Genomic DNA, 21885 nt, shown 5'->3' with positions numbered 1-21885 from the left:
TTGTGCCTACCTAGGGAGGGCAATGAAATGGACCGATTCAAATGAAACTCCGAGACTACCGTGGGCAACAAGGATGGAATGGTATGAAGTTGTAATAGACACGAAGAGATGGATCGGTAAAAAGGACTTTTATTTAATCTTGCCCAACTCTGGTCGAGTTTCACTCTTCTAGGAGCTGCCTCAGGGGCTGTGCAGGCATCCCTGCAGCAGTTACATTTTACTCTTGGTCTTTCTTTGGTTTCTTTTCACTCAACTTTTTTTTCTTTCGGAGAGATTATTTATTCTTTTTGGGACCTAATACCTTAACTTTGCTGCTCACTCTCTATCGGTGAAGAACTAGGTGGCAATCTTTTCTTGTTTGATAAAAAAGCAAGTAATTGATTAGTTTAAGGAAGTGCTGAGCAGTGGACGCCCGTCGGCACAGCAGTTTGACACCAAGAAAAGATTGCCACCTAGTTTGATTGTTATCAAACAAGAAAATTGTTTGTTATCATCAAACAAGAAAAGATTGCCACCTAGTTCTTCACCAGCCACCTTAGGCCAGCCGGAAGTGCTTTACCCCTTTCAGAAAAAGGGCCATGTCATATGCTCACCGTGTCCGAGGAAATCAGGGAGGCCTTCACTGCCTTTTACTCTACCCTGTACACGCAGGACTCCAACATTAGGGAGGCGGAAATAGAGCGTTACTTAAATACGGTCCAGTTACCGGTACTCAGTGAGCGTTGGCAACATATGTTAGATAAACCATTAGAAGTCGGGGAAGTTCTGGCTGCCATCAAGCAACTTAAACCTGGCAAAGCACCCGGCTTAGATGGATTCACGGGAGGGTACTATCGTAAATTTGCTTCCCATCTAGCTGGCCCAATGACAGAGGCTTTTAATTCTCTCCTTGAGGGTAAAACCTTAACGACCGAATCCAACACTGCTGGAATTACCGTTCTGGCGAAACCAGGGAGGGACCCTACTAAATGTAGCTCGTACCGCCCCATTTCGTTAATCAATATTGATTTGAAAATACTGGCCAGAGTTTTAGCGGCTAGGCTTAATGGGGTGCTTCCTGAACTGATCCATAACGATCAAGTGGGTTTTGTCCCGGGTCGCTTAGCGGCCGACAATGTACAGCGGATAGTTAACCTTGTCGATTTAGTACATCAGCAGCAAACCCCAGCGGTGCTGTTAGCTTTAGATGCAGAAAAAGCGTTTGATCTTGTCCATTGGGGGTTTTTGTTTAAAGTCTTGGGCAAAATGGGCTTTGGGAATGCTTTTATGATGTGGATACGGAAGCTTTACGAGGCTCCCATGGCCAGGGTTAAGGTTAATGGTGGCTATGGTCCTCCCTTTGATATACAGCGGGGAACGAGGCAGGGTTGCCCATTGTCACCTCTGCTATTCGCATTGTTCCTTGAACCCTTTGCTACTAGGATACGTGAGGCCGGGAATATTAAAGGGATCTGGGGTGGCAACGTTCAATCTAAAATATCACTCTTTGCCGATGATGTTATGATGACTCTCTCTGACCCTGAAGCATCACTGCAAGGAGTAATGGTTGAGCTACAGGGCTTCTCGGCGGTTTCCGGGATGCGCATCAATTATGACAAATCGGAAATACTCAATTTGACCCTCTCGCCTAATGTAGCGCATGACCTTAAAAACCAATTTCCTTTTCTGTGGGCTCCCTCTTTTTTGAAATATCTTGGTGTTAAGATTGGACCACACGTCCGCCAATTGTTTGCTCTAAATTATACTCCCCTGATGACTACTATTCGAGAGAACTTAAGAAGATGGGATCGACAGATATTCTCCTGGATGGGTCGTTTGGCCATTATTAAAATGAATGTCCTCCCTCGTTTCCTGTACTTCTTCACCACTATCCCTCTCAGTTTACCCTCTACCTTGCTCAAACAATGGCAGCATCTAATCTGTGGCTTTATTTGGCGGAAACACCCTCCCAGAGTGGCGAGGTCTATCTTGTACTTACCTAAAGCTAGGGGAGGTTTACATCTACCTAACTTACTATGGTATTACTATGCGGCCCAGTTGCGCGCCCTGGTGGCCCTCCATGGATCTAGGGATATTCCTCAGTGGGTGAGACTTGAGCAAGGGTTGATAGGCTCTTTTCCTATTACGGCGTTGCCGTGGCAAGCTAGTGCCACGTGGGGCAAATTCGAATATTACCCATTTGCTTTGCGTACTACAATGCAGATATGGCACCTTTGGAAATCTAAATTGGTAGGCCCTGAACACCATTCCTTGTTAACCCACTTATTTACCAATACTGTAGTGCACAGCTCAGAGCGCTCCGCAGGCCATGCAGAGTGGCGGAGGTCTGGGGTCATACGCTTGGAACATATGTTACAACAGGGTAAGGTGCTCTCCAGAACGCAACTCAGCGATATGCACCCTGGTAGCACTTTGGATTTTCTATTGTATGCTAGGATATCGTCCTTCCTTCATACTGGTATACGAAGAGGCACCTTGAGGTCTAAAAACACTATTTGAAACTCTTTGCCAGCATGCCTCGTTCATAAAGGGGATTATATCCAAAGTCTATACAATGTTTAATAATATAACGCAGGTGGTCCACAAATATAGGGCATTATGGGATTTAGACTTCCCGGGATGCTTGGATGACAAGGACTGGGATATTATTTATACTATAGCTGGCAAATGTTCGATATCTGCGGGTCTACAAGAGACTGTTACAAAATGCTTTATCGCTGGCATTATACACCCCAAGCTTTACACAGATTCTACCCCCATATTGCAGATTGCTGCTGGAGAGGTTGTGGGGACCAGGGTACATATCTACATATATGGTGGTCCTGTCCCAGAATTCAGGGTTATTGGCAGGGATTGTTTCAATGGATCTCCCAGATGTTAAATGTGCCTTGCGTGGCACAGCCCTGGCATGTCTTATTAGGTGCGCCTATGCCTGAACAAAGTACAACAACTCAGAAGTTGGTTTTACAAATCTTTATTGCAGCTCGGACAGAGTTGGCTATAAACTGGAAACAAATTACGATCCCTACTCTTGCGGTGGTACAGCATCGCCTTTTCTCACTATACCAACTGGGCAGACTTACTGCTGTCCACCAGAATCGTTTACCTTCTTTTCAGGCTATCTGGGGTCCTTACCAAAAATGGATTGCTGATCATAATAACACCTGAAGCTTATAGCTCCCGCAGCGTCCAGCTCACTCGCTAGATGATGGTGCCAGTTATCGTCTACCACGTAACCACATATTGTAGTTTTTGAAAGTCGCATACCAGTGTGGGGTGGGGTGGGGGGGTTGGGGGGGGTTTCTATGGTTCATATGTTTATTATGTTCAATCGGGGCATTGGCCTTCTCAGTTTAATTTCCAAATGCAGTTTGCTACTGTTTACGCTGCTGTAACTTTCTTGTCTTCTAGCAATGCTGTACTGCACTGGCATGGTTATTTCGTTATTGTTTGTTATCCATTCTATTGTACCACATGTTTTGTCGCTATGGTATTTTGATGGCAGCCTGTAAATTGCATATTGGTGTTTCTTGTGGCCTGCAAATAAAAACAGATTATACACAAAGAAAAAGGGCCATGTCCAGATGAGCCAACAGGCGGGTTCCATTCACCTCACCCCTGAAACAGGTCCACTACCTGGACCATCAAGGAGTTAAGCGTCAAACCTTTTTTCAAACCGTCCTGTAAAAATTCCAGAATTAGTGCGATTTTGACCGTCCGAGGGGAAAACACAGTGTTCCTCGCACCAGGCCTCAAATACTCTCCAGACCCGCACATTCACTAAGAACGTAGAGAACTTCTACGTGCAGAGTAAGGTGGCAATTACTGCCGCTGAATATCCACGCTTCATCAGGTGAGCCCTCTCAAGGGCCAGCGTAAGACAGAATTGAGCTGGATCCTCGTGAAGGACCAGTCCCTGGGGAAGCAGGTCCCTGGCGGTGGGAGGGACAGGGGTGTCTCCACCTGGAGTCTCCGCATACCATGGATGCCTGTGAATGACCCTGCCCAGCAGGGGCCACAGAGGGAAGGTATATAGCAAGTCCTCTTCCGCCAGGTCTGAACGAGAGTGTCAATCCCCAGGGATCACTGATCTCTTCTGCAACTGAAGAATCGGTAAACATTCGCACTATGAGATGCGGCCAGTAGGTCGATTGACGGGCGACCCCAGTGATCTACCACCAGCTGAAAGGCTTTGGTCAACAACGCTCATTCCCCTGGATCCACTCTCCCTGCTTAGAAAGTCTGCTCTGACGTTGTCTTTTCCTGTGATGTGGGAGTCCGCCCATTCCATAAGGAGTTTTATCTCCTTTGGCATTTGCAGGCTCTTGGTTCCGTTGGTTGATATAGGCTAATGTTGTTGCACTGTCTGACATTACGCAGACCACTTGCTCCTGGAGTATGTGGCTGAATTGTAGAAATGTCAATCTGACTGCCTGGGCTTCCAGGCAATTTATGTTCCAGAGTGTCTCTTCCTCAGTCCAATGCCCCTGGGCCATCAATTCCAGACAGTGAGCTCCCCAGCCCTGGAAGTTTGCGTCTGTTGTGAAGACCAGTCAGTTTGGCGGGGACAGGGTTAAACCCTTACACAGGTGAGCTTCCTGCAGCCACCACTGGAGCTGAGAACAAACTTCCATCGATAGGAGGAGGTGAATCAAGTTCTTGGGACAGCGGGTTCCAACGTGATAACAGGGAGTGTTGAAGTGGCTGCTTGTGTGTTCTCGCACATGGTACTACCTCCAGGGTTGACGCAATCAAACCGAGGACCTGAAGATAGCTCCACACGCGTCGGGCTTTTCGTGTTTCATCAACAGATGCACTTGGGACATCAACTTCTTTATCCGCGTGGTTGGGAGGAAGACTCCCAGATATTCCAAGGACTGGGAGGATTTGAGACTACTTTTGTCCATGTTGACAACCCAACTGAGTTCCTGAAGTAAGGAGGTCACCCGGTAAATCTCTTTCACGGACGTTGCCCAGACCAACCAGTCATTCAAGTACGGATGCACCAGGATTCCCTCTTTTCTCAATGCATCCATTACGACCACCATAATCTTGGAAAGTGTTCTGGGGGCGGTGGCCAGACCAAAGGGCAGCGCCTGGAACTGCTAATGGCGGCCCATCACTGCAAAGCATAGGAAACTATGTTCTTGCTGGATTGGACATGAAGGTAGGCCTCAGAAAGGTCCAGGGAGGTTACGAACTCTCCCGGTTGTACAGCCATTATCACGGAGTGCAGAGTTTCCATGCGGAAATGAATTACCCTTAGGTGTCGGTTGGCACTCTTGAGGTCCAGGATGGGGCGAAAGGAACACTCCTTCTTGGGTAGGATGGAATAATGCCCTATATTTCCCTGGTGAGCAGGTACTGGAATTATAGCCCTCAACCTAAGGAGCCTTACCAAGGTGCACTCCACTGCCTGCTTCTTGTGCTGGGAGTGGCAAGGAGACATCATGAATAAGTCCCAAGCAGTGCTGTGAAATTCCAACACATTTCCTTCTTGTATGACATCCAGTACCCATTTGTCTGAAGTGATCCAAACCCACCACTGGTACACGAGAGACAGTCAACCCCCTATCTCCTCGTTCCAAGGGTGAGTCGGCAAAACTTCATTGGTGATGGGGGGGTGGGGGGGGGGGTTCGGGATGAACCTGAGCCCAAACCTGCCCCTCTCTTGGGAACTCCTGGATCTGTAACTGTAACTCTTATCTTCTGGTAGCCAGGGCACTGGAGACTCACACCATTACGAACCAGCTTTTCCAATTCGCTTCCGAAGAGAAGTGATCCCTTAAAGGGCATCTTTGTGAGATTTGCCTTAAAGGTTGCGTCTGATGAACAATTTAGCAGCCATAGCTATCTTCTGGCCGCTACCACCGAGGCCACCACTCTGGCTGAGGTACGGACTAGGTTAGAGCCCACATCAGCTAAAAAGGCGGCAGCAGGTTCCACAACCTCTCTGGAATTTGCCCCTGAGACATCCACCTCCCAAGAGAGGAGCAGGCACAAACGAGCTACCAGAGGACAAGAAGAAGCAATAACATTGCTATAGCGTCAAAGGCCTGTTTAAGGATGGACTCCATCCGTCTATCGTGCGCATCCTTTAAGACCGCTCCTCAATCCACTGGGATAGTTGTTTGCTTTGAGTCAGAACAGACCAGCGCATCCACTTTAGGTAAATGCAAACGTTCTCTCTCTGTCAGATCCAGGCGATATAGAGCTCTAGCGCTCATCCACTTTTAAAAGTTGCTTCTGGGGCATCCCATTCCAGGTCAATCAACTCCTGAATAGCTTCCATTACTGGAAGGTAGCAAGAGGCTTTCCATAGGGAAATCAGAATGGGATTCTTCCTTGGTTGTGTCAGAGTCCACCCCAAGGACTCCCAGTATCTTCAGGGTCTTGTAAACCATGGCCAGCAATTTGTCTCTATGGAAAACCATAACATGGTCTGATACGGTTCTAAACCAGGGGTATTTCCCCATCTTCCAAGGAATCTGTATCCTCCTCTTCGTCCATGCCATCCAGGTCCCTGCCAGGGATACCCTTGTTGAGGCGAGGCATGCCTCGAGGTCTGCCGACAGGACTGAGAGAAGGAGGATTTACCGACTGAGGTTCCATCAGGACAGGGGCAAATGAGGAAGCAGACTGCACTTGTATGAAGACCTTGAAAAAATTCCACCCAAGAGAAAGCAGCTAGGTCCATGCCTAGTCCAGGAGGTACTGGGGTAGGTGCCGCTGAATTTCCCTCTCCCATGGATGATCCAGTTATGGGATTACTCAGATCTGGGTTACTTCCAGCTATGGCTGTGGCTGACCCATCCTCTCTAAATGGGAGAAGCCAGGCTTAGCAAAGTCCAGGGAGGCCAACTCTCCCTAGGCTTCCTCACAGTGCTGACATAAGGAGGAATCCAGGTCAGACTGTGCAGCCCTAATATGACAAGCAGCGCAGAAAGAAAGGCACTTATGTTTCTTTGCTACCGGAGCCATTGGCGATGGTATCTGCTTGTTTAGTCGACTCACACTTAAAATTTTATGCACACAGATTTCGGGTGCCTATGCAGGCCGCAGTGAGGTGCACGCATATTCCACGCGTCCAGCTTTACTTGAATTGTGTGCTTATGAATGCTTGCGGTGTTATGCACATGGCGTGTGTCAACACTCTATGGAAGGCACAAATACACATGCAAGATGGCACCACCGTAGCCTACCATGCGGTAAGCTGACCAAGCCTAAAGCAGAGCCTAACCCACTGGGAAGCCACTCAACCCACTCAGAAGCCTACTTCACCTTACCCCTACGGGATTGGGAACGACATCGGTACAGCATGCCGAGCAAAGAGACCAATGGAAGTCTTCCCGAAACTCCTCCAAATGTGTCTGAATCAGGAGGTAATTTTTTTTTTTTTTTACTTACCTGAGCTCAGCGCTTACCAGCTGAGTACAGAGATGGTCTCCAGCTGCAGGTTGAGAGGGCTTTGGCCGTCACCACTGTGCTTTGCTTCCTGCACCAGCTGCCTTTCAGCTGCTTCAGCAGCAAAGTCCATGCCAGGAACTGGCTAGCGGACCAAGGCACACCTCTGAGGGATCTTGGAAATCACCTCAGGAATTCTCAACTGGGGGAGGGACCTTTAGCTATCACCGCTGGAGAGTGGGGCTCAATCATTTCTTCAAATTAAAAGTAGAATTTTTTTCTTCCAAAAAGGTACAGTGATCCCCACAGGGAAAGCACATCCTCTATCTGCTGGAGACGGAGAAATACTGAAGGGCTGAGGCCGCTGCAGGGGTATGTAGGGTGACATCAGCTTTGAAACCTGACTCCATCTGCTGACAGGGGAGCATAACCCATTGGTCCTGAGTCCATCTGGCTACACGCTAGGATAACTGCAATTATCAATCTCTCACCATGAAATTTAAACTCACGTCTCTCTAATCACACCTAGGTCAGAGTTCGAGACATATGTGATTGTTGAAGTAACTCTTTGCATTTCCCGTTGTATTTGTGCTTTTGCAAAATTGTTGTTTTTTTTTTGTTTGCTGGTCCGACTCTTTAGAGTATTTTCTTTTATTCTGCAAATTCTACTGCTTCTTTTTTCATGTGTGGTAATGGATTCTCATTCATTCCTTCTATATATCAGAATACTTGTCCAAATTTAAGGATGGAGACCAACTGTTGCCATTCATTTTCATATTTCAGCAATTTATGGGCATTTGGGTCTGTTAACTATGCCTGGATGCCTATGATAATTGACGTATTTGTGTAGTTTATTTCTATAAAGCCTTTGTCTCCTTCAACTCCTGAGAAGAATCTTGGCATAAACTGGCTTACAGATTAGCTGGTGGACATGGAGGCATTTTCTTGATCTTGCATCCAAATTGGTCAAGATCTCTCTTCCAGGTAGGGCATACTAGTACCTCTCGCCCCACTGTGTACTGCTCCCGTAGAACTATTTTCACCATGTGCATGACTCTGAACTTTTTTGCATCATAGTTTAAAAAAGTACAGTCATGCATTTGGGTAAAAGAAATCCAGTGCAGATTGTGGTGGTGGGGGGAGGGAGTTAGGAAGAGGAATGAGATGCACACCAAACAGAAAAGACCCCCTTGGGGTGATCATCTCTGATTATCTCCAGGTAATGAAAACAGTATGACAAAGTAGTGGCCAAAGCCAGAGGAATGCTAGGGTGCCTAGAGAAAGGCATAAACAAGAAAAGGGAGGCATCACTGCAGAATGGAGTTTTCTTCTATAATAATTCCTCAAGGTAGACCAAATATCTTTTTGCAGCATGGAAGAAATACTGCAAGCTGAATATCTCCAGATATTTTGCAGAACAGAGATCATCAGCCAAAGTATATCAATATTCCTTTTCTGCACAACTCTTGGGACCTCAGACAAGTCTCTCTCTCTCTCATTATCTCAGCAACCCACTTAAGACTGTAACCTCTCTGGGGAAGAGGCTCATTGTACCTGTATGCAATTTGTTATAAAGGGCTATCTAAATATCAACATGTTAATAAATAAGCAAATATCTAAACAAAGGTCCCCAAACATACAGCCTGCAGGGCTCATTCTTCCAGCCTGTGATCAGGTTTCTCTTGTTTTCACTGTGAAATAAAAAGCAGCATATAGGACACCCCTTCTCCCTCTCTAGATCTGTGCCTGAGTTGCAAGAGTCAGAGCATGAAAGAGAGGAGGCCTCAGCAGGGAGCAGGACACCACATATCAGTGCTGCCCCTGCCACCCAAGAGAAAGGTTGAGGATAGAAAAGAAAAAAAAAAAGGGCAAAACTTCAGCCAAATTGCATTTTCCTTATCGCTGCTGACTCCCCTATACCTGTGCAATAGAGGCCAAGTAGAAGTAATAGTAAGAAGGAGTGGGCTGGGGGAGATAGATAGATAAAAAAAAGCCACATTGTCTCCTCCTTCCCGACACTCCTCACACCGAAGCCGCAGGGGCCATACAGAGGCAGCAGCAAGAAGTACTGGCCCGGGAAAAATAACCCCCTTCTCACCACCATTCACACCAGTGCTGCAAGGGCCAAGCTGAAGTGGCAGCAAGAGATTGGCCTGGAAAAAAAAAAAGCCACCTTGTCTTCTCCTTCCTGCCACCACTCACATCAACGCTATGGAGGCCAAGCGGAAGAGGCAGCAAATGAGAAAAGGAAAAAAGAAATCAGCAAACAGCCATATTATCTCCTTCCCACCACTACTCACACCAATGCCATGGGGGCTCTCTATAGAAGCAACTGTAGCCACAAAACAAAAAATATCCAACGTTTTGCTGGGGGAAGTGGGAGGCAGAGGAGAACTGGGGGGAGGTATGCTGTTATGGAGCAGCTGGAAGGAAGGCGGCAAAAGAGAGGGAAATACTAGGTAGTGAGTGGAAGAGAAGGGGGACGCTGCTGCTGCCGGGCATGGGCAAATGCTGTTAGCATGATGTCTTTCTTTCTTTGGCAGTCAGTCCTCTCTGCCCTCCCATCCGTGCCCAGAAACAGTAGCAGTACAGTTACTGAACTTAATTATGTTCAAAACATTAAGTGTTAATGCTTTTTCTGTTGTATAGGTCTTAAATTGAAATAAATTGGTACATTTCTGCAATAATATCTGTTTGTTATCCCTTACTCTGTAAACTTTGAGCCGCCCCCCTCCCCCCCAGCCCTCTGTGTAATGTCAAAGGTCCAATGTGGCCCTCATTCCAAAAGGTTTGGGGACCCCTGTCTAAAAAAAAACCAAAAAAAAAACACAGTAACTCTTACCCTTATGTAACTTAATCTTGAATAAACTCTTACCCCAACAGTAAACAGAAATGGTTTAAAAAGTCGCTTGAAAGACACGGATGCAGCATGGAAGACAGGCTCCGGTACTGACGGAGACATACTACTTCGATAGGTTTCGCCACCATTTTTTGGTTCTGGTTTTCGTGCTTCAGTCTTTTTTGGTGCTCTCCGAAATCCTTTTCTCTGTTGTGCATATATAGTAAACCTGAGAGATAGAAAGGAACATCTTAGTCTATTGCACAGGTGATAATTTCACACTCAACATTTGATTACACCCAGTCCCTTTTATATTCTTCTCATTGTTAAAGAGGATCACGGATTTACAAAACATTTTTCCAACATAATCAAGTTCCCACATGGCTTTTAAGACTTGAACACTGATCAATTTAAAATTATGTCATTTCCTCTGCTGATTTTAAATCATTATCTAACCATATTAAAACATTCACATATAATGTCCTAGAAACACAGAAACATGAAGGCAGATAAAGGACAAATGGCCCATATAGTCTGCTCATCCATCCAATTTATGTACCCTTCCAATTCCCCTCACTCCCTTAGAGATCCCCTGTATTTATCCCGTGCTTTCTTAATTCAGACACCATTTTCATCTCCACCACGTCCACTTTTCCATATACCCACTATTCTCTCTATAAAGAAATATTTCCCAAGATTACTCCTGAGTCTATACCTTTTCACCCTCATCCCCTGAACTCTCATTCTAGAGCCTCCTCTCCATTAAAGAAGCCCATCACCTGTGCATGGAAACCTTTGAGATATTTAACTCTCTCTATCATACCTTCCTTATCTCGCCTTTCCTCCTCTGTTTCATCCAGGGAATCCTGCTGGGAAAAAATCTCCGGATCATCCGAAAATGACTCAGGTGAGGGTCTGGGCCTCCCCTCTTCCTCGGATTCCAGCTTCCTTTTCTTTCCTGGAGGAGGGGTGGACTCTGGGATCTTGCCTTTGGAGCCACCTGAGCCCATAGGCTTCCCCTTCATCTCTTTGTAAGCTTTATACATTAACAGCACAAAGTTAATTGAAAACTTCTCCCCCTCCTCTTATGAGACCTCCTCCTCTGACGCTACAGGAGAGGGAAGCAGGCTGGGAACTCATTGGATCTCCCCCACTGTCCCCTGCCAGGCATCCTGATGCCACGCCGTTGCAGTTTCAGTAGGTCAAGCCTGCTACTGCCAGGACACGCCGCATCAGAGGCATTTCCTGCCCCTCTCCATCCTACTTGCAGCGTGGGACTTCGGGGGACTTCAGGCCGGATTCTGCAACCTTAGGCTCCAGGACCACTCACCACCGCCACTTCTGTTTCTCCTTTCGTTTCTCAGAAACCGTAAGGCTACTGGCCTGATTGCCTGTGGGGGGAAGAGGGAAAAGCGACCCCAGGAGAGCTGTCATCCCATGGAGGTGTTTCCTAGCGTGTAGCAGATGGACTCAGGACCAATGGGTATAGTGTGCTCCTGATAGCAGTTGGAGACGGAGTCAGATTTCAATCTGACATCAGCACTACATATACCCCTGCAGGAAGCTCTGCTCTTCAGTATTTCTCCGTCTCCTTAGCAGTTTGGGACTCTACACACGCTTGCACAGCGTTAGAAAATCCAAACCAAAGAAGAAAGAAAATTCCAAAATCTTACCTCTACAAGACGAGCCCCGCTCTCCTGCAGTGATCCCTAAGGGTTCCTCCCCCAGTCGAGAATTCCTGAGGTAATTTCCGAGATCCCTCAGAGGTAAGCCTTGGTCCGGTAGCCAGTTCCCGGCGTGGACTTAGCCCCCAGGAACGGGAGTCGCTGAGAGGCAGCGGGTGCAATACCGAGCACGGTGGTGAAAGTATTTCCCTCTCCCCTGGCAGACGAAGACTGCCCGGCAGGAGACCGGGAAGCGCCGAGACATGGTAAGGTAGAAAACTTTTCTTAAAGTGTCTGGTCTCCGAGGCTCGGATAGCCACACAGATCGCCTTTCAGCGTCTGTCCCATCGGTTGAACAGCCCCGTCCAGGCTAGACCCCGATTCGGTACCAGGGTCCTCCCATGTGGAAACCCTCCGGGAGGGCTGGCCATTTTGCCCGCATGGTCGCCGACGCCATCTCCCCCCACCTTGATCGCCATATTGTCCGCACAATACTGAGCCATGAGCACAGCGGCGAGCCTGGCGCATAAGCTACTTGTGCGCACAGCGGCGCACACAAAGGTGCCTTGTGCACAGCGGTACGCTCAACAGTGCCGAGCGCACAAATTAAGCCTAGGCGCGCAGTGGCGCATGCATCTCTTCCTAGGTGCACATGGCGGCCTGCAAGCACACCTTCCGCAGCTTGCATGCACATCTTCGACACACCCGGAGCGCATATCTAAGCCTCCCGCTGCGCGCATATAGGCGCACAGACAAGTTTTGAACGACTCCACGCGCTCAAACCATGGCACCACCTGCCAAGGGACAAGCCCTCTGCCCAGCCTGCCACCTGAGAGCCGCACAACAGGAAGTGGCTTCTGCCCTGTGTCTGCAGTGCAAAGAGGCCCTGGGGGAACCAGGACAACGCCCCCCTCCCCCCGACCAGGAGAGGAATCCAGCTCCACCAACGACAGTACCCCGGACCTCTCTATCCCCAGCTCGGCACCTACTCAGTTGGGCCCCTCGGGGAACGCCGCTGGGTTCAAAATACACCCAGGAAAATTCTTCAAAGGGCTGCAAACCTTTGTCCAGGCACAATCGGTGCCACCAGTGACACATCCACAGCCTCCAACAGAAGACCAAAACATTCCAGGCCCCTCTCGGCCTCCCCAAGATGTGCCCCCTCCGGGGACATGGACACCTCGGAGGAAGAACCAGACTCAATAAGAACATAAGAAATTACCATGCTGGGTCAGACCAAGAGTCCATCAAGCCCAGCATCCTGTTTCCAACAGAGGCCAAACCAGGCCACAAGAACCTGGCAAGTACCCAAACACTAAGAAGATCCCATGCTACTGATGCAATTAACAGCAGTGGCTATTCCCTACGTAAACTTGATTAATAGCCGTTAATGGACTTCTCCTCCAAGAACGTATCCAAACATCTCTTGAACCCAGATACACTAACTGCACTAACCACATCCTCTGCCAACAAATTCCAGAGCTTTATTGTGCGTTGAGTGAAAAAGAATCTTCTCCAAATAGTCTTAAATGTGCTACTTACTAACTTCATGGAATGCCCCCTAGTCCTATTATTCGAAGGTGTAAATAACCGATCCACATCTACTCATTCAAGAACTCTCATGATCGTAAAGACCTCTATCATATCCCCCCTCAGCCGTCTCTTCTCTAAGCTGAACAGCCCTAACCTCTTCAGCCTTTCCTTATAGGGAAGCTGTTCCATCCCCTTTATCATTTTGGTTGCCCTTCTCTGTACCTTCTCCATTGCAACTATATGTTTTTTGAGATGCGGCGACCAGAATTGTACACAGTATTCAAGGTGTGGTCTCACCATGGAGCGATATAGAGGCATTATGACATTTTCCATTCTATTAACCATTCCCTTCCTAATAATTCCTAACATTCTATTTGCTTTTTTGACTGCTGCAGCACACTGAGCGGACGATGTTAAAGTATTATCCACTATGATGCCTAGATCGTTTTCCCGGGTGGTAGCTCCTAATATGGAACCTAACATCGTGTAACTACAGCAATGGATATTTTTCCCTACATGCAACACCTTGCAATTGTCCACATTAAATTTCATCTGCCATTTGGATGCCCAATCTTCAAGTCTTGCAAGGTCCTCCTGCAATGTATCACAGTCTGCTTGTGATTTAACTACTCTGAATAATTTTGTATCATCTGCAAATTTGATAACCTCGCTCGTCGTATTCCTTTCCAGATCATTTATATATATATTGAAAAGCACCGGTCCAAGTACAGATCCCTGAGGCACTCCACTGTTTACCCTTTTCCACTGAGAAAATTGACCATTTAATCCTACTCTCTGTTTCCTGTCTTTTAACCAGCTTGTAATCCACAAAAGGACATCGCCTCCTATCCCATGACTTTTTAGTTTTCGTAGAAGCCTCTCATGAGGGACTTTGTCAAACGCCTTCTGAAAATCTAAGTACACTACATCTACCGGTTCACCTTTATCCACCTCTATCATATCCCCGTCAGCCGTCTCTTCTCCAGGCTGAACAGCCCTAACCTCTTCAGCCTTTCCTCATAGGGGAGCTTTTCCATCCCCTTTATCATTTTGGTTGCCCTTCTCTGTACCTTCTCCATTGCAACTATATCCTCCAGGAACAGAACCATACCAAACCATGATGTGTTTCTTCTCCAGAGACGAGTTACAAGACCTCGTGTCTCTGAGCCTGAAGGAGCTGACCATCCCAGGCACAAGCGCCACAGTGGAGCCAAAAACGAACCCTCTGCTGGTCGGACTCAGTCAGGCCTCACGCCATTTCCCATTGCTGCAAGCCATACAACAACTGATCGACTTGGAATGGAACGCTCCGGAGGCCAGTTTCAAAGGTGGACGGGCCCTAGAAGCCCTATACCCACTGGAACCCTCAGCCAAAGAACTCCTGGTGTTCCCCAAAGTGGACATCATGGTCTGCGCTGTCACGAAGCGCACTACCATTCCAGTCGAAGGAGGAGCGGCACTCAAGGATGCCCAGGTCAGACGTCAGGAATCCATCCTTAAATAGTCATTTGATGCAGCAGCTATGTCACTACAGATCGCTGCCTGCCGTGCTATGGTGACATGTGCCTGCTTATCACTTGCCAGGAATGCTACCACGCCCGTTGAAACATTAGAACCAGTGATATCCTTCCTCACGGATGCGACGTCCGACCTAGTGCGTCTCATCTATTGTGGCAACTAGCAGACAACTCTGGCTCCGAAGCAGGTCAGCCGACGCGACCTCCAAGACGAAACTCACGAGAATGCCCTTTAAAGGAGCCCTCCTGTTCGGAAACGAACTGGAGAAGTTAGCCAACAAATAGGGTGAATCCCCATTATCTCGGCTACCGGAGGACAAGAACAAAAGAAGCCATTGCCCCTCTCCCCGAACATCCAAGGACAGAGGATCACAGCACTTTTGACTATAGAAGAATACATACCAAGCACCTCGCCCTGCAGGCAGGGGCCAGCCCTTTCGGAACAAACACAACAAGAGGGGAGCTGGCTCAGGTCCAGGCCCTAGCCGCACCCCACAATGAGAATCAACAGACCCATCCACAGGAAGAAGCCATAAGGGGCAAGCTTGCCCTATTCTACCAAAGATGGGTCTTAACCATCATTTGAGAGGGATACTATCTGGACTTTCACAGCATCCCTCCAGACAAATTTGTGAAATCCCTTTGCCACTCCCCCTCCAAGAGGACGGCAGTGGGAACCTCACTGACAAAATTGCTCTCCCTAAAGGCTATAACACCGGTGCCCACGCACCAACAAAATACAAGGCACTATTCCATCAATTTTATCGTCCCCAAGAAAGAGGGAACGTTTTGGCCCATCCTGGACCTCAAGTATGTCTACCGCTACCTGAGGATACCACACTTCTGCATGGAAACCCTACATTCGGTCATAAAGGCAGTACAGCCGGGAGAATTTCTGACCGCCCTGGACCTATCAGAAGCTTATCTGCACATCCCGGTCCATCATGACCACCACCGCTTTCTACGCTTCACGATCATGGATCACCACTACCGGTTCCGGGCGCTACCCTTCAGCCTAGCTACTGCCCCTCGGACGTTCACCAAAATCATGGTGGTAGTGGCAGCGACACGGAGGAAAGAAGGAATCCTCGTACACCCCCGTACCTGGATGATTGGCTGATCAGGGCAAAATCTCCAGAAGAAAGTTATCAGGCGACCACCAGAGTCAAGAATCTACTGCAGAATCTCGGGTGGGTCGTCAACACAACCAAGAGCTGCCTGCAGCCCTCCCAATCACTAGAATACCTGGGAGTCCGGATCGACATCCAACAAGACAAGGTCGTCCTTCCCCTTACAAGGAAAAGGAAATTGATGGACCAGTTGAGAAAACTATTGAACGGCGCTCGTCCCACAATATGGGACTACCTCCAAGTCCTCAGCCTCATGACATCGACCCTAGAAGTCGTCCCATGGGCAAGGGCCCACATGCGACCACTACAATGTTCCCTACTGTCAAGATGGAACCCGATGTCCCCGCCTCCAGTTACCGGCAGATGTACGGATCCAGCTCCTATGGTGGCTACAAGAAGACCATCTGAGCAAGGGAGTAAGGCTATCCCCACTGACCTGGGTCTTGCTCACCATGGATGCGAGCCTAGGAGGGTGGGGAGCCCACTGCCAGGAACTGACGGCCCAGGGGCAATGGGACAGGAAAGAGTCGGGATGGAACATCAACCGACTGGAAGCCCGAGGAGTCAGACTAACCTGCCTGTGATTCAGTCTCAGACTCCGGGGAGAATCGGTCAGAGTCATTTCGGAAAACACCACAACAGTGGCCTACATCAATCGCCAGGGAGGAACCAGAAGCCAACAGGTGTCCTTGAAAATAGACCCCCTAATGGCGTGGGCGGAAGCAAACAGGTTTGACAGCCGACGCTCAATTTTGCCGGCCTCGGTTCTCGAGCCCGCTGACAGCCACGGGCTCGGAAACCGGACACCGGCAAAACTGAGCGTCCGGTTTTTGGCCCGACAGTCGCAGGCTGAATTCAAATTTTTCTTTTCTTTTTTTTTACTTTTCGGAACCTCCAACTTAATATCGCTATGATATTAAGTCGGAGGGTGCACAGAAAAGCAGTTTTTACTGCTTTTCTGTGCATTTTCCCGGCGCCAGAAGAAATTAGCGCCGACCTTTGGGTTGGCGCTAATTTCTGAAAGTAAAATGTGCGGCTTGGCTGCACATTTTACTTTCTGTATCCCGCGCGCATACTTAATAGGGCCATCAACATGCATTTGCATGTTGAGGGCGCTATTAGGTGCCACAGGTTGGACGTGCGTTTTCCTCCCCTTACTGAATAAGGGGTAAGGGAAAACACGCGTCCAAGAGCAGGCTAACGGTGAAGCGCACTGTACTGTATCAGCCTGTTAGAAAGCGCAATCTCCCCTTGCAGTGTAGTAGAAGCCTGCAGGGGCATTATGGGGAAAAAAATAAAGTGAAAAGACATGAATGGGGGATGCAGGTGCCCAGTATGTAGGACAAAGAGTCCCTACCATCACAGGATCCAAGGGTAGGAGCCAATCCCAGCCCAGGCTCTCCTACCCCCAGGGAACCCTCACTCAAAAGGCCTAGACCAGCTGCAGGGGATTTAGGGTCCTCAGTGAGGACCCTTACCCTTAGGGAAGACTCCCCATCAGGCATGGAGTTGGACCCTCAAAAAGAAAGGGAATGCTCCCTGGAGGAAGACGATGACTCCTTCAGTGGTCCAGCTATTCCACAGGGAGGAGTTGCCTGCTCTAATCATGAATATACTGACAGCACTCAAGATTTCTGACCCTCTGGAAGTGGTCAAACTGGAAGGGAATCCATTCCTCCAAGGAATCTGTGAACCACAGAGGGCTTTTCCTCTACACTCATCCATAAAGGATATGGTGATGTCAGAATGGGACACCCCTCAAGTGGCATGAAGGGGGAGTAGGCTTATGGGGAAGTTGTACCCCCTACTGCTGGAGGTGAAAAACTGGTCTCAGCAGTTACCCACAAAACTACCATTCTAGTCGAAAACAGGACAGCCTTAAAGGCTCCCAGGATAGGAAAATCGAGGCCATCTTGAAACATACCTTCACGACTAATGCAGCTGTCTTTCAGGCATCCATCTGTGGGAGCTATGCAGCATGAGTTATGGTGTGCTGGCTAGAGCAGCTACCTGACACAGAGGTCTCGTCAAGGATAGAATCTGGGGTGGCCTTGCTTGCAGATACCCTGTATGATCTCAAGCTATAACCTCAGGAGTGGCATCAAGGCTACTGTGGCTCCAGAAAAGGTGGCGGATGCCATCTCCAAAGCCCGCTTGTGTTAACTGCTCTTCAGGAGGGAGCAGGAGAGCTTCTATTTGGCAAGAATTAAAGAAACTTATCAAAGACTTAGGAGAAGCCAAACCTCCGAGACTACTGGAAGATAGACCCCAGTCAAATACTCGGGGTGCGAGGCACCAGCAAATCAGGGAATCCCGGAAATTCAAAACTGGTAATTTACACCATAGCAGTCTAGAAGGGTGAAATCCCAACCCCTACGAGGCACAAGAAAAGTCAGAGATGAACCCGTGGGGGCTGCAGGCCCCAGCCACCTGCCAAAATGACACACAGCAGGCCCTTCCAGTGGCAACACAGTAGATGAACATAAGAACAGGCCATATTGGGTCAGACCAAGGGTCCATCAAGCCCAGCATCCTGTTTCCAACAATGGCCAATCCAGGCCATAAGAACATAGAAACATAGAAATGACGGCAGAAGACCAAACGGCCCATCCAGTCTGCCCAACAAGCTACGCACTTTATCCTTTCTTTTTTTTTCCTTTTTCTCTCTCCCATCTGTTACTATTGGCTTCCAGTACCTCCAGCCCTAATTCCCCTCCACCCCACCACCAATGTAGAGAGCAGCGCTGTATCTGCATCCAAGTGAACATCCAGCTCAATTAGGGGTAGCAACCGCTGCAACAAGCAGGCCACACCCCTGCCCCATACTCTTACCCACCCCTGGGTTTTTTTATTTTGTTTTTGGTTTGTTTTTTTTGTTGTTTTTTTTTTTTTGGAGATGGCAGCCCTCCATCCTTCCGCTCCGTGAAGGTGGAACACCAACCACTGGCATCCCGCTCCATGAATGCCTCTGTGGCTACTGCCCGCTCCGTGCAGTAGCCACAAAGGCATTCACGGAGCGGCAAGTACCCAAAAACTAAGTCTATTCCATGTTACCGTTGCTAGTAATAGCGGTGGTTATTATCTAAGTCAACTTAATTAATAGCAGGTAATGGACTTCTCCTCCAAGAACTTATCCAATCCTTTTTTAAACACAGCTACACTAACTGCACTAACCACATCTTCTGGCAACAAATTCCAGAGTTTAATTGTGCGTTGAGTGAAAAAGAACTTTCTCCGATTAGTTTTTAATGTGCCACATGCTAACTTCATGGAGTGCCCCCTAGTCTTTCTACTATCCGAAAGAGTAAATAACCGATTCACATCTACCCGTTCTAGACCTCTCATGATTTTAAACACCTCTAACATATCCCCCCTCAGTCGTCTCTTCTCCAAGCTGAAAAGTCCTAACCTCTTTAGTCTTTCCTCATAGGGGAGCTGTTCCATCCCCTTTATCATTTTGGTCGTCCTTCTCTGCACCTTCTCCATCGCAATTACATCTTTTTTGAGATGCAGCAACCAGAATTGTACACAGTATTCAAGGTGCAGCTTCACCATGGAGTAATACAGAGGCATTATGACATTTTCCGTTTTATTCACCATTCCCTTTCTAATAATTCCCAACATTCTGTTTGCTTTTTTGACTGCCGCAGCACACTGAACTGACAATTTCAATGTGTTATCCACTATGACGCCTAGATCTCTTTCTTGGGTAGTAGCACCTAATATGGAACCTAACATTGTGTAACTATAGCATGGGTTATTTTTCCCTATATGCCTTTGACAATTCCATTCAGAGAGGGCTCTCATGATAACAGACTAGTGGCCACTCTTGTCCTACAGTCCTTTATAATCTCCTCATGCTCCTCTCCAAACAAAAGGAAGATGAGAGATGCAACACTGGGCATCCCAGTTCCTAAAGGAATAGGGCAAGGGGACGTATTCTATTTACTTTGTGATCTCCAAAAAGGGCAGGTCCTTCCATCCAGTCTCAAGGGAGTCAACAAATACCAGAGTCCCACATTTCCATATGGAAACACCACTTTCCATAATGGTGTCAGTAAGGAAAGAAAAGTTTCTGACCTCCCTCAATCTGGAGGAGGTGTATTTTCATATTCCCACACAGAAAGATTATCAGAAGCTCTTATGCTTCTGCATACTAGGCAAGCACTTCCAGTTTCAAGCCCTTCCCTTTGGCATCAGCATTGCCCCAAGAACCTTCACCAAGGTAATGAGGGTAGAGGCAGTGGCACTACACAAATAAGGCTTGCTGGTCCACCCCTATCTAGACAACTGGCTTATCAGAGCTAACAGGCCTCAGCAATAGTAATTCAACTGATGGAACAAATGGACTGGGTAGTAAATTACACAGCTGTTCTAGAAAAATGGTCATCTAACAATGAATAAATTAGGATTTAACATGGTCAAGTACAGGCAAATTCACTTGAAGCACAAGTAGGCACCTTTGTTTTCAGTTTTAATTTTTTTTTACTAGGAATTTATCAATGTTTATTACAACATGAGCAAAAACTAGGGAAATTATATTTACCTGAGAAAATGACAAGTCTTTTTTTCAAACATAGGTTTTTTTTCCTTGTTGTAATAGACAATGATAACTTCCAGGAAAAAAAATAAAAAGCTGAATACGAAGGTCCATAAGTACAAGAATGCTTACAACAAGCTGCTTTCTACTCCTATTATTTCTTCATTGTATTACGTTGATTGTTGTTTTATTTACTATTATGGTAGCTGCCCTGCCCTAAGAGTGATTTATTATAGTGGCCTCGCTAAAGGTGTCACTAGTTCTACAAATAATCAGCGTTAGGCTGGCTCTCATGACTAATTGCTAACACTCTGAAACCACCTGCTCTTCCTTACCTGTGCTCCGAGACTCCACCGCCGCCGCAGCTTCTGCAAAGCAGCATTCGGGCTCTGAGAGCGCAGCAAACCCACGCCATTCTCCACTGCTTTCTACCACTTCCGGGATTACAGTCCGGGCGCTTGCGCTGCCCGCTGTGCGGGCTGGCAGTTTGTGCTAGCAGCCCTCTATGTTGCTGGTGCCTTTTCCCCTTTGACTCGGGCAGCCCAGCCAGCAGTCACAGAGTGATGACTCATCGGCGGCAGCAGCCAATCAGAAATAACAGGACCCGCGGGGCAGAGACGGAAGACGACTGCTGCAGAATCCGGCGCTCGGAAGGAGTATGCTGTTGCGTAGAGAGCGAGTTCTTCCAGCCCACCTCCGTCATGGTGCTCTCAGCTTTTGAGAGAACAAAGCATTTTATTTTACCTCTGAATCTGCTAAATTCGCCGCTCATCTGGTCCCTGAACCCGAAGCTGCTAATCTCCTCACGTTACCCTGCTGAAGCCTCCTAACCCAGCTGCTGCCTGGGAACGAGAAACAGGGATAAGAGGCAGATTAAAGGAAGAAGGTTTTTTGTGTTTTTTTTTGCCTGATTGAGGATTAGCTCCCTGGGGGAAGGAGGACAGAGAGTAGCTCTGTAGCAAGTCGATACAGTAAGGCCGCGTTAGAAAGAGTGCGGCAGTGCCGGGCGCACCCTCGTTTGCCCCACGCACTGTTCTGATCACATACCGCTCGATACTCTATTTAAATTGCTTGCAAATGAAAGCCGCGTATGCGAAGCGTTAGGGGAAGCGTTAGGCCTGCGCAACCCATTTTACTGTATAGGCGCTTAATACAGCGCCTATACAGTATCCTCGGTGCGCTGGTACCTGTCATTTGAAATGACAGGCACCAGGAAGTGGATCCGAACTTTAACCCAGGAAAACCTAAAATCCCCTCC

General features: G+C 47.9%; 1 protein-coding gene across 2 annotated transcripts in view; it reads right to left on the bottom strand.

The window, feature by feature from the left end:
• PARL (presenilin associated rhomboid like) overlaps window positions 1–21211 on the bottom strand; it is a 263836-nt gene extending 242625 nt beyond the window's left edge. The window contains exons 1-2 of one of the 2 annotated variants that reach the window (XM_029617018.1): window positions 20963–21211; window positions 10280–10472 (exon numbers count right to left, since the gene is read on the bottom strand). In XM_029617018.1, coding sequence (XP_029472878.1) covers window positions 10280–10472; window positions 20963–21042 — 273 coding nt within the window. In that variant the 5' untranslated portion in view covers window positions 21043–21211. The remainder of the gene's footprint in view (window positions 1–10279; window positions 10473–20962) is intronic. The other variant, XM_029617019.1, reaches the window with a different exon arrangement.
• Window positions 21212–21885: the final 674 nt, after the last annotated feature.

Source organism: Rhinatrema bivittatum, chromosome 9, assembly GCF_901001135.1.
Source record: "Rhinatrema bivittatum chromosome 9, aRhiBiv1.1, whole genome shotgun sequence".
In the NCBI taxonomy this organism is placed as follows: domain Eukaryota; kingdom Metazoa; phylum Chordata; class Amphibia; order Gymnophiona; family Rhinatrematidae; genus Rhinatrema; species Rhinatrema bivittatum.
The sequence above is the reverse complement of the archived record's forward strand: the minus strand, read 5'-3'. Positions and strand labels throughout refer to the sequence as shown.